General features: G+C 34.3%; 1 protein-coding gene across 3 annotated transcripts in view; it reads right to left on the minus strand.

Annotated features, from left to right (window-relative positions):
- LOC132748452 (uncharacterized) overlaps positions 1-12,962 on the minus strand; it is a 31,955-nt gene that overhangs the window by 16,539 nt on the left and 2,454 nt on the right. For all 3 annotated transcript variants that reach the window (XM_060738067.1, XM_060738069.1, XM_060738068.1), the window contains exons 2-7: positions 10,123-12,414; positions 9,212-9,347; positions 8,159-8,199; positions 7,035-7,109; positions 2,390-2,547; positions 707-818 (exon numbers count right to left, since the gene is read on the minus strand). In XM_060738067.1, the coding sequence (XP_060594050.1) occupies positions 707-818; positions 2,390-2,547; positions 7,035-7,109; positions 8,159-8,199; positions 9,212-9,347; positions 10,123-12,141 (2,541 nt within the window). In that variant the 5' untranslated portion in view covers positions 12,142-12,414. The remainder of the gene's footprint in view (positions 1-706; positions 819-2,389; positions 2,548-7,034; positions 7,110-8,158; positions 8,200-9,211; positions 9,348-10,122; positions 12,415-12,962) is intronic.

Consider the following 12,962-nt stretch of genomic DNA (forward strand, 5'->3'; position numbering starts at 1 on the left):
AACTTTCAGGCCTACAAGTGAAATACTTTTTGAGCTATGCATGAACAAGTTGAAAAATGCAAATTTATACTACTGTAAGTCAAGGGCAATAACCCTAACAAAACTGAAAATAATCCACATGCAAAGTCCCAGGTGCATAGCTTCACAGTGATGTGAATCATTATTCCTGTAATTTAGTGATGTTGATCATTATTCCTGTAAAGTTCGTTGATTCTAACTCAAGCACTCAAGAAACAAATAACAACATAATGAAACAGTTTTAACTAAGTCAAAGGAAATAACTCTACAAATACTGGATAAATCCACAAGCGAAACCCCAGGTGCAAAACTAAATATGCTGAGCAACCTTCCCATAAGGTTTAATGACTCTAGGTCAAATCATTTTGAATATCATGCAACACACAAGTTGAAACTTGCAAAAAAATTTATAAGTCAAGGGCAATAACTCTAAAAATACTAAATAAATCCACACGAAAATACCCAGGTGCACAACAACACATGCTGATCAACATTCCTGTAATGTTTCATGACTCTAGGTCAAATACTTTTTGAGTTACGTGCGACACAAAAGAGAATGGACGGACGGACGGAAAAGGGTAAATCTAAATGCCCGCCACTAAAGTGGGGGCACAAAAATCAATCCCAGAAGGCTAGGGGTAAATAAGATTAGGTTTTTATATAAAATGTAGAAATTTATCTTGTTTACCTTGTGGAATTTATTACTTGTCTGTGGAAATAGCTTCATTGTTGGATGTCTAAATATCCTCTGTGTTTCTTCTACAAAATGTTTCTCTGGATCCTCTTGATTCTCTGCATTCCTTAAAGAGAAAACAAAGGATTATATATATAGTTTAGTACTTTCATATCTTGTAAAGTATTACCATGCTTTCAAATATATTTTGTAATATCATTATGCATAATTTTAGCATTCTGCAACATAAGGGCCATGATGGTGCTACATTTCTAGTTGAAAATATTTATTCAAAGAAGTAATCAAATCATTAAGTGTGTACTTATAATAACACTGTACTGGCCCAGAATGCAGGAGCACATGTAAGATCTATTAACTCTTAAGATGACTGAACAAAAACTGCAAACAAAATATTTAAATCATGTAATTGTAGTTATTACAATATGGTTATTAAAGTGTCCAGATCAAGAACTTGTTTTCTACTTCAGCAGATTTAACTCGACCATAATCTCACAAAGCTATGCAGTGCACTTCTATGCCAATTGTGATCGGAAAAGAGTCAACTCGGCCCTATACCAACTCGGCACGGGTCAACTCGGCACGGGTCAACTCGGCCCACTTTACAAAAATATATATATTTTAATTAACTTTGCTGGGCATGTTGTTAAGGTAAATGAATAATAAGACATATTTTATTATTATATTATTATACATTGTACTTTTGCCGAAATAAAGTAAATTTAGAAAAAAATGTTATTTATTTGTCTTGCAGATTCGATAAAATTAATATAGATCTAATAAATAATGTGTTTCCTTAGATGCATTTTGTTTGTAAAGTAATATTTAAAAAAATATGAAACAAAAACAAATAATGTATGAACTAATGTTTTTTTTTTAAACAACCTAAATGCGTTATTGAACAAAGATACGGAAAGTTGATTATAAATGAAATATTGTTTAAACTAGAACAAAGATGCAGCATGTAAATATCATTTATAGCTCTGTTAACATGTCTTTTTTATATAGCGGACCAACAAGACGTCAGTTTTTTTGGAGATGCACAAATCGATTATAAATGATTACAATAATTAGTATAAAAAAAGTGATAACACAAACCTAATTATTAATAATTGAAAAGTGGGCCGAGTTGACCCGTGCCGAGTTGGAATAGGGCCGAGCTGACTCGGGGGCCGAGTACGTTTTAGGGCCGAGCTGACCCGGATTCTTGTGATCCGTTTTAGTAAAATCGATCACAGTCAAATGCTAGTTATGAATAGAAATATTCACACATTGACTATCCCCTTTGAATTGTATACCTCTTTGTAATAAATCTACAAAGAATTTACTTTTACAATTGTGTATGAAACTATAAGCTTACAGACACACTCTTTAATCTGTTCCTGGAACCAACCAGTGCTGGGCAATGAGTGAACAGTTACATGCTTAAGTACACAACAGCTTGGTCCTGATGGGATTTAAACCTACACAGCTAGTAAACCTAGTATACTAGTCGGATGTCATGCCATACCCCCAATCTTTGTATTTTACCTAACATAACATTAAGTCAATAAAGTTATTCTGGATCAGTAGTGTATATGTATACAGTTCAGATTTTCTTACAGTCAAGTTGTATTGGTGCATGTGATACAAGCAGGATGTGAAGCAAAATATGTACAGGTATATAATAAATGTTCTTACCATTCTTCAAATTCTGCACAGAACAAGACTGAGCATTTTGTTTCATCACAGACATTATAACAATGTTGATTCAGGGCTGAGAAGTATTTCTTCACGAGCGCGAATGATGGATCGAGCTGAGGAATATCTAACCTCAACATTCTCAAAATCTCACGCATCTAAAAATAGACCATAGAGCATAAAAACTGATCCACAGAACAAATGAGATCAGTAATAACAGTAAATACATGTATGTACCATATTGCATACACTGTATAACAAACTTTCTCACTAAAATTGATCATCTTTATATTAGGCTTGTTACATTGCTATCTTTAGTTAGAATTCAACAAAAACACAGTCAGACAAAATCATAAATAAAGCAAATATAGATCAGACAAACAAATGGGAGGACAAAAAACAGGTCATTGAAGGTCATTTAATACAAAAACCTCACAAGAGCAATACATGTTGAGATACACCAAAAAAAAGTTGGATCTAACTTACCGGTACAAAACAAAAGGGTCATGATGACCCATAATCTCTCACCAGAGGATATGGTTTATATTGACAAGATTTCCATAATTAAAGGCCCACTAGGCCTCAGAAATGCTATTATTTTATGTCTCAAAAGTTATACCTGTCAGGGTATCTAAACAAGAGGGCCATGATGGCCCTGGATCGCTCACCTGACACAACCGCATTCAAGCAATGTCTTAAACAAGCATCATGACCAAGTTTGATGCGACTGAGTCAAACATGTGACCTCTAGTGTGTTATAAAGATTTTTCCATATTTGGGCAATGTGACCTAATTTTTGACTGGACACGACCCATATTCAAACTTGACCTAGAAATCATCAAAACAACCTTCCTGACCAATTTCCAGGAAATTTGGATCAAAACTGCAGCCACTAGAGTGTTAAAAAGATTTTTTCTATTTTTAGCTCCTGTGACCTAGTTTTTTGACCAGACATGACCAATCTAAGCACTTGACCCAGAAAACATCAAAACAACATTCTTGACAAATTTCCTGAATATTTGAATAAAAACTGAAGCCACTAGAGTGTAAACAAGCTTTTTCTATTTTTAACTCCTGTGACCTAGTTTTTGACCTGAGATAGCCCATCTTCGAACTTGACCTAGAAATCATCAAAACAACATTCCTGACAAATTTCCAGAATATTTGAATCAATACTGCAGCCACTAGAGTGTTAACAAGCTTTTTCTATGTTTAGCTCCTGTGACCTAGTTTTTGACCGGAGATAACCCATCTTCGAACTTGACCTAGACATCATCAAAACAACCTTCCTGACAAATTTCAAGAATATTTGGATGAAAACTGCAGCCCCTAATGTGTTAACAAGCTTTTCTATTTTTAGCTCCTGTGACCTAGTTTTTGACCGGAGATGACCCATCTTCGAACTTGACTTAGATATCATCAAAACAACCTTCTTGACAAATTTCCAGAACATTTAGATGAAAACTGCAGCCATTAGAGTGTTAACAAGCTTTTTCTATTTTTAGCTCCTGTGACCTAGTTTTTGACCTGAGATGACCCATCTTCGAACTTGACCTAGAAATCATCAAAAACAAAACTTTTCTGACAAATTTCCAGAATGTTTGGATGAAAACTGCAACCATTAGAGTGTTAACAAGCTTTTTCTATTTTTAGCTCCTGTGACCTAGTTTTTGACCAGATATGACCCATCTTCGAACTTGACCTAGAAATCATAAAAACAACCTTCCTGACAAATTTCCAGAATATTTTAATCAAAACTGCAAGGCCACTAGTGTGTTAACAAGCTTTTTCTATTTTTAGCTCCTGTGACCTAGTTTTTTGACCGGTGATAACCCATCTTCGAACTTGACCTGAAAATCATCAAAACAACCTTCCTGACAAATTTCCAAAATATTTGGATGAAAACTGCAGCCACTAGAGTGTTAACAAGCTTTTTTCTATTTTTTAGCACCTGTGACCTAGTTTTTGACCGGACATGACCCATCTTCCAACTTGAACCTAGATATCATCAAAACAACCTTCCTGACAAATTTCCAGAATATTTGGATGAGAACTGCAGCCACTAGAGTGTTAACAAGCTTTTTTCTATTTTTAGCTCCTGTGACCTAGTTTTTTGACCGGACATTACCCATCTTCCAACTTGACCTAGATATCATCAAAACAACCTTCCTGACAAATTTCAAGAATATTTGGATGAAAACTGCAGCCACTAGAGTGTTAACAAACTTTTTCTATTTTTAGCTCCTGCTGACCTAGTTTTTGACCGGAGATGACCCATCTTCGAACTTGACCTAGATATTATCTAAGCAACCTTCCTGACAAATTTCCAGAATATTTTGGATGAAAACTGCAGCCACTAGAGTGTTAACAAGCTTTTTCTATTTTAAGCTCCTGTGACCTAGTTTTTTTACCAGACATGATCCATCTTTAAACTTGACTTAGATATCATCTAAACAACCTTCCTGACAAATTTCCAGAATATTTGGATGAAAACTGCAGCCTATAAAGTGTTAACAAGCTTTTTCTATTTTTAGCTCCTGTGACCTAGTTTTTGACCAGACATGACCCATCTTCGAACTTGACCTAGATAAAATCAAAACAACCTTCCTGACAAATTTCCAAAATATTTGATGAAAATTGCAGCCACTAGAGTGTTAACAAGCTTTTTCTATTTTTAGCTCCTGTGACCTAGTTTTTGACCAGACATGATCCATCTTCAAACTTGACCTAGATATCATCTAAACAACCTTCCTGACAAATTTCCAGAATATTTGGATGAAAACTGCAGCCTATAGAGTGTTAACAAGCTTTTTCTATTTTTAGCTCCTGTGACCTAGTTTTTGACCAGAGATGACCCATCTTTGAACTTGACCTAGAAACCATCAAAACAACTTTCCTGACAAATTTCCAGAATATTTGGATGAAAAACTGCGGCCACTAGAGTGTTAACAAGCTTTTTCTATTTTTAGCTCCTGTGACCTAGTTTTTAACCGGAGATGACCCATCTTCGAACTTGACCTAGATATCATCAAAACAACCTTCCTGACAAATTTCCAAAATATTTGGATGAAAACTGCAGCCACTAGAGTGTTAACAAGCTTTTTCTATTTTTAGCTCCTGTGACCTAGTTTTTGACCGGAGATGACCATCTTCGAACTTGACCTAGATATCATTAAAACAACCTTCCTGACAAATTTCCAGAATATTTGTATGAAAACTGCAGCCTCTAGAGTGTTAACAAGCTTTTTCTATTTTTAGCTCCTGTGACCTTGTTTTTTGATGACCCGAGATAACCCATCTTCGAACTCGATCTGTATTTCATTGAGACAAACATTCTGACAAAGTTTGATGATGATCCAATCAAAACTGTGACTGCTAGACTGTTAACAACCCAATTATTAGAGTGTTAACAAGCTTTTTCTATTTTTAGCTCGTGACCTAGTTTTTGACCAGAGATGACCCATCTTCGAACTTGACCTAGATATCATCAAAACAACCTTCCTGACAAATTTCCAGAATATTTGGATGAAAACTGCAGCCTCTAGAGTGTTAACAAGCTTTTTCTATTTTTAGCTCCTGTGACCTAGTTTTTGACCCGAGATAACCCATCTTCGAACTCGATCTGTATTTCATTGAGACAAACATTCTGACAAAGTTTGATGATGATCCAATCAAAACTGTGACTGCTAGACTGTTAACAACCCAATTGTTAGAGTGTTAACAAGCTTTTTCTATTTTTAGCTCGTGACTAGTTTTTGACCGGAGATGACCCATCTTCGAACTTGACCTAGATATCATTAAAACAACCTTCCTGACAAATTTCCAGAATATTTGTATGAAAACTGCAGCCTCTAGAGTGTTAACAAGCTTTTTCTATTTTTAGCTCCTGTGACCTTGTTTTTGACCCGAGATAACCCATCTTCGAACTCGATCTGTATTTCATTGAGACAAACATTCTGACAAAGTTTGATGATGATCCAATCAAAACTGTGACTGCTAGACTGTTAACAACCCAATTGTTGACGACGAACGACGCACAACGCACGACGCACAACGCACGACGACGGACGCCGGACATAGCCCCATCACTATACCTCACCATGACCACTTCGTGGTCAGGTGAGCTAAAAACAACTCATAAGTCATAAAGCTGAAACATTATCCTTTTCTATGTTCTTTGGCAATTAGTTCAGTTATAGTGAGCTAGTAATTTATCATTTTTGTATAGAAGTCAAAATAACACTTTGTTTACATTTTTGTATATTTTATCACAAATTATTTCACATTCAGGGCTACTTTCTACTAATGATAAGCATGACGATTGTTGTGTTGAAGTCTGAAGACAATCCATTCAAAAATAACAAAGTTATAACCACTAATAGCAAAAATCAAGCAAAATTTAGGCATTTGGCCTTAAAGGTCAAGGTCATTTTTGAATGGAGGTCAAATTTGGTCTGGTATACTTAAAGGTCTTATCCCAAGGTTTGTTGTGGCCAAGTATGAAGACCATATACTAAGAACTTATAAAGTTATGATCAAAGTTTAAGTTTTGGGGGACGGCATTAGCAATGCCGACATGACTGTAATGATACCTCAATTTATTTCTTGGAAAAAAAGTTGAGCTAAAACATAATTAAAAGCATACCTTTAGGCAACAAAGTTCCTTACATGCTTGAAAATTGCATCTAGATGCCTTCTCAAGTTCATCTAATGAAAAGTCCTATGAATGTATAAAACAACACTGTCAGTAATCAGAACAAAAAGAATAATAATAATACGAAGTCAAAATTTCAAAATGATTGATGAATACATGTACTTATATCTCAAAAGAACATGTTTCTTATGTTTAAGTTGAGCTTTCAGTCACATTGACCTTGTTAAATGATTCTTTAAGTATTGCTAATGTGCAACAGAGTGATGTCATGGCCCTAGGTCACTAATCTGAAACATATTGCTAGAAAAGGTCACAGTACTTAAATAATTAGATCACATTAGGTGTATTATTTTTGATCCCAGCTGCATGACTATTTATTTGTAGAGGTTCACTACTTAAGTCTTCATGACAGATATCTATGCACTACAGACTGTATGTATTCCACAATATTCAAATGTTTATTTGCATACAAGTCTACATAAACTTAGTGACCCCAGAGAGGGGCATTTTTTCCCCTAGGGGCATGATAAACATTACTTTGGTAGAGGACTACAAAGTGATGCTACAGGTCAAATATCTATTTATAGTCACAAGAGGCAACCTTATAAATCATGCACAAAATACAATAACAAGTAGAACAATTAACATTCTCTAAGTTAGTTTGCTGGATTTTTCTTACTAACATACTTGTGTCAAGACTTTAATATCACTGTTGGTTGTAAATCAAAACAGTTGAAGTGTTTACCCATTAACATTATAGTATCTTCTGTCTCTCGAAAAAACATTTTTAAAGTGCAGTTTTATAATAATCATTAACCACAAAAGCTTTCTAAATTGTTTTAAACTTCCAAGAAAAATACAAGCCAAATATTTGCCTTCATAAACTTACTCGTTTCAGCTTGATCAGAAACAAACGTTTTTGATTTTATTCTTACAATTATCAAAATTTCCTCCTGTACTTGCCAGAATCATTGGAGAAGCTTTTTCAAAGTTTTACCCTCTGACCCCAGTGTTGTGAGAAAGACATGTATGTATTACTTTAGCCTGACACCTCACCTTGGAAAGTGTTCATAAAGGGTTCTACCATTTTTTACAAACAATGAAACAAGATTTACCTTAAAGTTCTGACTTCCAGCACCCTCTATCTTTTCTCTCTCTTTAATGAGAAAATAAAATGTTTTATAAGAAATATTATTTAACAGAAACTGAAAATTTATAAAATAAATCCAGTGACAAAATAGAAAACAAAGACTTGTAGTATATCACTTATTTGCATTCAAGTTTCTTTTACAAAAAAACAATATCTCAACTCAATATTTAACAAATTTAAAGCCACCATTAGAATAAAACTGCTGATATCTGTTTTACTGTAGATTTAAGACTTTCACACATGTCAGATAATGTTTTCTTTAACAAATACTCTTCTGAATGAGCAATCAGTCGAGCCAACAAATTGTATTTCACTCTTTTAATATGCACAAAAAAGACCACTGATTATGCATAATGGAACTGACTTACTTCAATTAAAGACAGTCAATTAGTTAAGTTTTAGAAGTTTCATCATGCTAAAATTAAGTCCAGTCAGGTTGCATAAATAACAATGTAATATTTTTTTTTTTCATAACCATACTTTAGACAAAAAACAGACAGCAAATGTAAATTTCAATGGATATCAAGGGAAATAACTTACACAATAATGAGGTAAGAGTTATGGACCTTGAGCATCATTAACTTAAAATACAGAGCAATAAATACTTTTAATATTATTGAAAATGTCCAATGTCATAATAAACAGTCAATGCTAACAAGTTAATTTCACCAACCCATAATATATGACAGATGACCAAGTTAAAACATGATTTTAGCCCAGCCACAGGAAAGTGTCAGATTTGTAATCAAAAAGGTTGCTAGTTCGATCCCAGGACATGGTAAAATTTCTCCATGAAAATTTATCTTGGTTCAATGGTCATTTGCCTCCCACCACTGATTCATGGGGGATTATTAGTTGGAGAGATATTGGTAATTATTGGTAAGTTATCCAGAAAAGCTGGTTTAGTCAACAGATCGCCGATATATGACCAAAGATGGGTGTTAAAATCAGCATAAAACCAAATATAAACAAACCAGCAAATGAAAACATAATTTACAGAAAATAAATCAATACAAACCATTGTTATTATACGGACTGAGACTGGAACCAAAAACTTCCTGATGTATTTTGTCTAAAATACTTGGACTGAAAGTATCAGGCCCAAGCTTCATCAACATTTCATCCCATCTCCTCACTGCTTCTGGTGGACTAGGCTGCAAACAATAAAGCTAATAATAATAAGTTATTTAAAATTGAAAACTATAAATCTGCCAATAGGACACCTATGCCCAATAACTTGATTTGCTGTTACAGGGGCATATTTACATATATTATGCAAGTTTCATAAAAGTCAAAAGTTATATTAATTAATATTAACTATATGAGAGGAGCTCAATAAATTAATAGAATTTGAGGTTAAACTAACAGATTGGAACATTGTTTCAATATTATTTTTTAAATAATTCCCCTGAACTAGGGACTAAAGGATTCCTTTGTCAATGTTCGAACAATCTTTAGTGATCAAGGCTGCAGTGACCTTCACCTTTGACCTACAGACCTAAAAATTGATCAGGGTCATCTACTGGCCATGGGCAATCACAATGTTTCTACCAAGTTACATAAATCAAGGCTTATTCCATCTCGTTAATATATCAGACAAAGAAGAAGTGATGTGGTTAGGTACAGACAGATGTAGAAACACATCCCATCATTATAGCCTATAGGTATGCACCCAAATGGGGGCATAATAAAATTATGACTTTAAAATGGATTGTAACATGCAGCACATTAAACAGACTGAGCAATTTCATAAAGCAGATATCACATCATTAAATTTCAGAAATGTATTAGTGACATGTTGATCATTTATACAAGTACACATTACAATCTTTATTTAATTAAAACTTTCAAGTAAATGTATAAGAACATCTGGGTATAGGTCAGTTTTTTTTGCTTTTTTTCAAGAAAGTTTACAAATAAAGAATATACCTGATTGCTGGAAATTAACCCTCTACTGGAAGGTGTTATACTGCTAGATGGCAGCTGTCCATTCCCCAAACTAGCATCATTGCAGTATCTGTTTATAACAACTCTATGATTCTTATCTTCCTCTTCATTTACTTTTGCTAACGACGATCCTTTTATACTAAAGCTTTCTGGACATACATGTAAGAAATTTGGCAAATTGCCATGACTTGGAGGATCATATGATTCCGGTTGTTTAGTTTCGACTGATGGCGGAATTTTACTCCTAGCTCCATTTTTCTCATCTTTAGATAACAAACGATTAAACTTTCTCGATGAGTCACCAGGTCCAAATACACTAAGCATTGGTAATTCTCTTGAACTATTTTGTGCCTGCATTGCTGTATTATTTGATGACATAGAGCTTGTTTTATCTATGGATGCCTCCTGGGCATCCTGTACGGTATTAACACTAGACTCGGTACTATTTGACTCATTTCCACCAGACTGACAAGACGAGGGGGAAGGTGTGTTTCTTTCAGCACCGTCCATGCTGTTAGGCAATGATAAATTTGTGGCAAAATACATCTGATCCTTTGAAGACATATCAGAATTATCACTTTCACTAACTTTGTTAAGTACAGATTCTGCATTTTCGTTTTCTCCTTCTTGCGATGTCCAGACCCCTGATGAACTATGTGATATTTGAGATGTCTGCCTGGAAGCTGTTATATCAGATTTATCCTGGCTTCCAGCCTCACTGCTCGCAGTTTGATATCCACTGCTTAGAATTCGTCTTCGTTCATCTGTTTGTTTAGAAGAACCATTCTGGTTTTCTTCATCTTGAGTTCCATCATGGTTATCAGCTGGGAAATATTCTGGTTCTTCTTTTATGCTTACACTCCTTCTTACTTTTGGTATATCTCGTGATTGTGGCATTGAACTTGTGCCTTCCATCATCATTTTTATTCCATACTGTTTTGCCAAATTTTCTTCTACAGCAGGTTTTGGATTTGGATTGCTGTTAAATTGTGGAGGAGAAAGTGGGGAAGGGTTAGAACTCACAATAAGATCAGGTAAACTGTTACTTTTCTTTACATAGTTTCTTACGTAGCTATCATTTTCAACATAATCAATATCTGGGTAAAAAACCTCCCCACCACTACTTATCCTGTACTTTTCTCTCCGGTCAACAGCAGAAATACTTCTTTTGTCCAGAAATCTCATTTGATAAGAACTATCTCGGCCATCAGAAAATTCAATGTTGCTATGCCTTTCTTTTGTAATATTCTGATTCTCATTTTGCATTTTGTTACCCTCAGTGCTTTTGGATGACTGACGAGATTTTGAGGAATCTGATTCAGAACCAGACGAGGATTCGAGCAATCCAAAATTTGGTATACCGGAATCCACAACTGTATATTTTTCAGACTTATCATCATTATCTTCCATGTTTAATTCAATATGTTCAGGGCTCTGCTTCGTGTATTCATTACTTAAATTTCCATAGTTTAACTGTTCTTGATTTTCATCTGGCAGATTCTTGCCATATCCAAAAAGGTCTTCATCATTAACAGATGGTTGTCTATCAAATAAGTTTCCCTTTCCTGAAGGTAAAATTATTTCTTTTCCACCGCTCTCCATTGCAGTTGCATGCCTTGATATGCTTTTAGAAGGGCTACTAAAATATGTTGAATTTATTAGCTGATCGTTCAAGGAACATGTGTGGTCTTTTCTTTCAAATGCAGAAAATTTGGAGTCAAATCTTGAACTTGAACCAGTGATAGAACTTTCATTTGTAGTAGGTCTTACTAAGGTTGTTGAAGTTGTAGAATCTTTAAGTGAAGACTTCACATTGATACTTGAGCTAGGAGCAGAACACTTTGAAATCTCCGCTTTTTTATTTGGAAAATCTAAAAATTTGGGTTGAAATATGTGTTTTTGTAAGACCTTAAGATTACATGAGGCTTCTTCCGGATTTACTGACCTGTCCGATATGGCTTGTTCATCTATAGAGAGAAACTTAGGACTGTCTTCCATCATATGTTACATACATAAAACATATCATGTATCATCAACCCATCTTACAAACAAGACTATGTATATCTATATGAATTACAATGTTTTCACTTGCCCAAATTTATCACTAACTACCATGTGTTCATTCTTCACTTGAGAATACATCAGAATTTAATTTCCGTATCAACAGTCTATCTAACTGTTCAAACATAAATGAACGCTAAAATGTATAATCCTTGGTGTCCTAACTCTATGGAATCCATTAAGATTATAATTTTGCCTGAATTCTTCTCATTCCTGAAAATAAGATGATTTATTAAATATACTGTGCATAATTTACGAATTTATTATGTTTTCTAAAGGAAACAATTTTTCACCCATATTGTGGGTTTATGACAGTTAACCTGACGGAGGACTGAACTCAGATCTCTCTATACAGTAAGTCTACAAATACTCAACCATGTCACTAAACAGTTAACCAAGGCTGTTTGAAGTTGGGTAAACCATACACTCATAGTTTTAAATATTTCAAGGGCCATTTTTAAAGCATTTAGATTCTGAATGTGTAGTTTACTTAAAATGATAGTTCATCAATTTAAAAGCACATGCTATAATTCTATTACAGTGTTATAGATAGGATTTTTTTATACTTTGCATGATCTTAGAATAACATAACAGAAATAATTCTAGTAAACAAAAGTTATCAGCCCTTGTATTTGCTGTTTTTTCCTTGGTTTAATTATAGGCAGATTATTAACATTAAAGGTAGGCAAGGGCAGATAATTAAAATTCAAGATAAGCAAGGACAGATAATTAACATTTAAGATAAGCAAGGGCAGATAATT

Source organism: Ruditapes philippinarum, unplaced genomic scaffold (genome assembly GCF_026571515.1).
Source record: "Ruditapes philippinarum isolate M1 unplaced genomic scaffold, ASM2657151v2 ctg1209_1_1_1_1, whole genome shotgun sequence".
Lineage (NCBI taxonomy): Eukaryota > Metazoa > Mollusca > Bivalvia > Venerida > Veneridae > Ruditapes > Ruditapes philippinarum.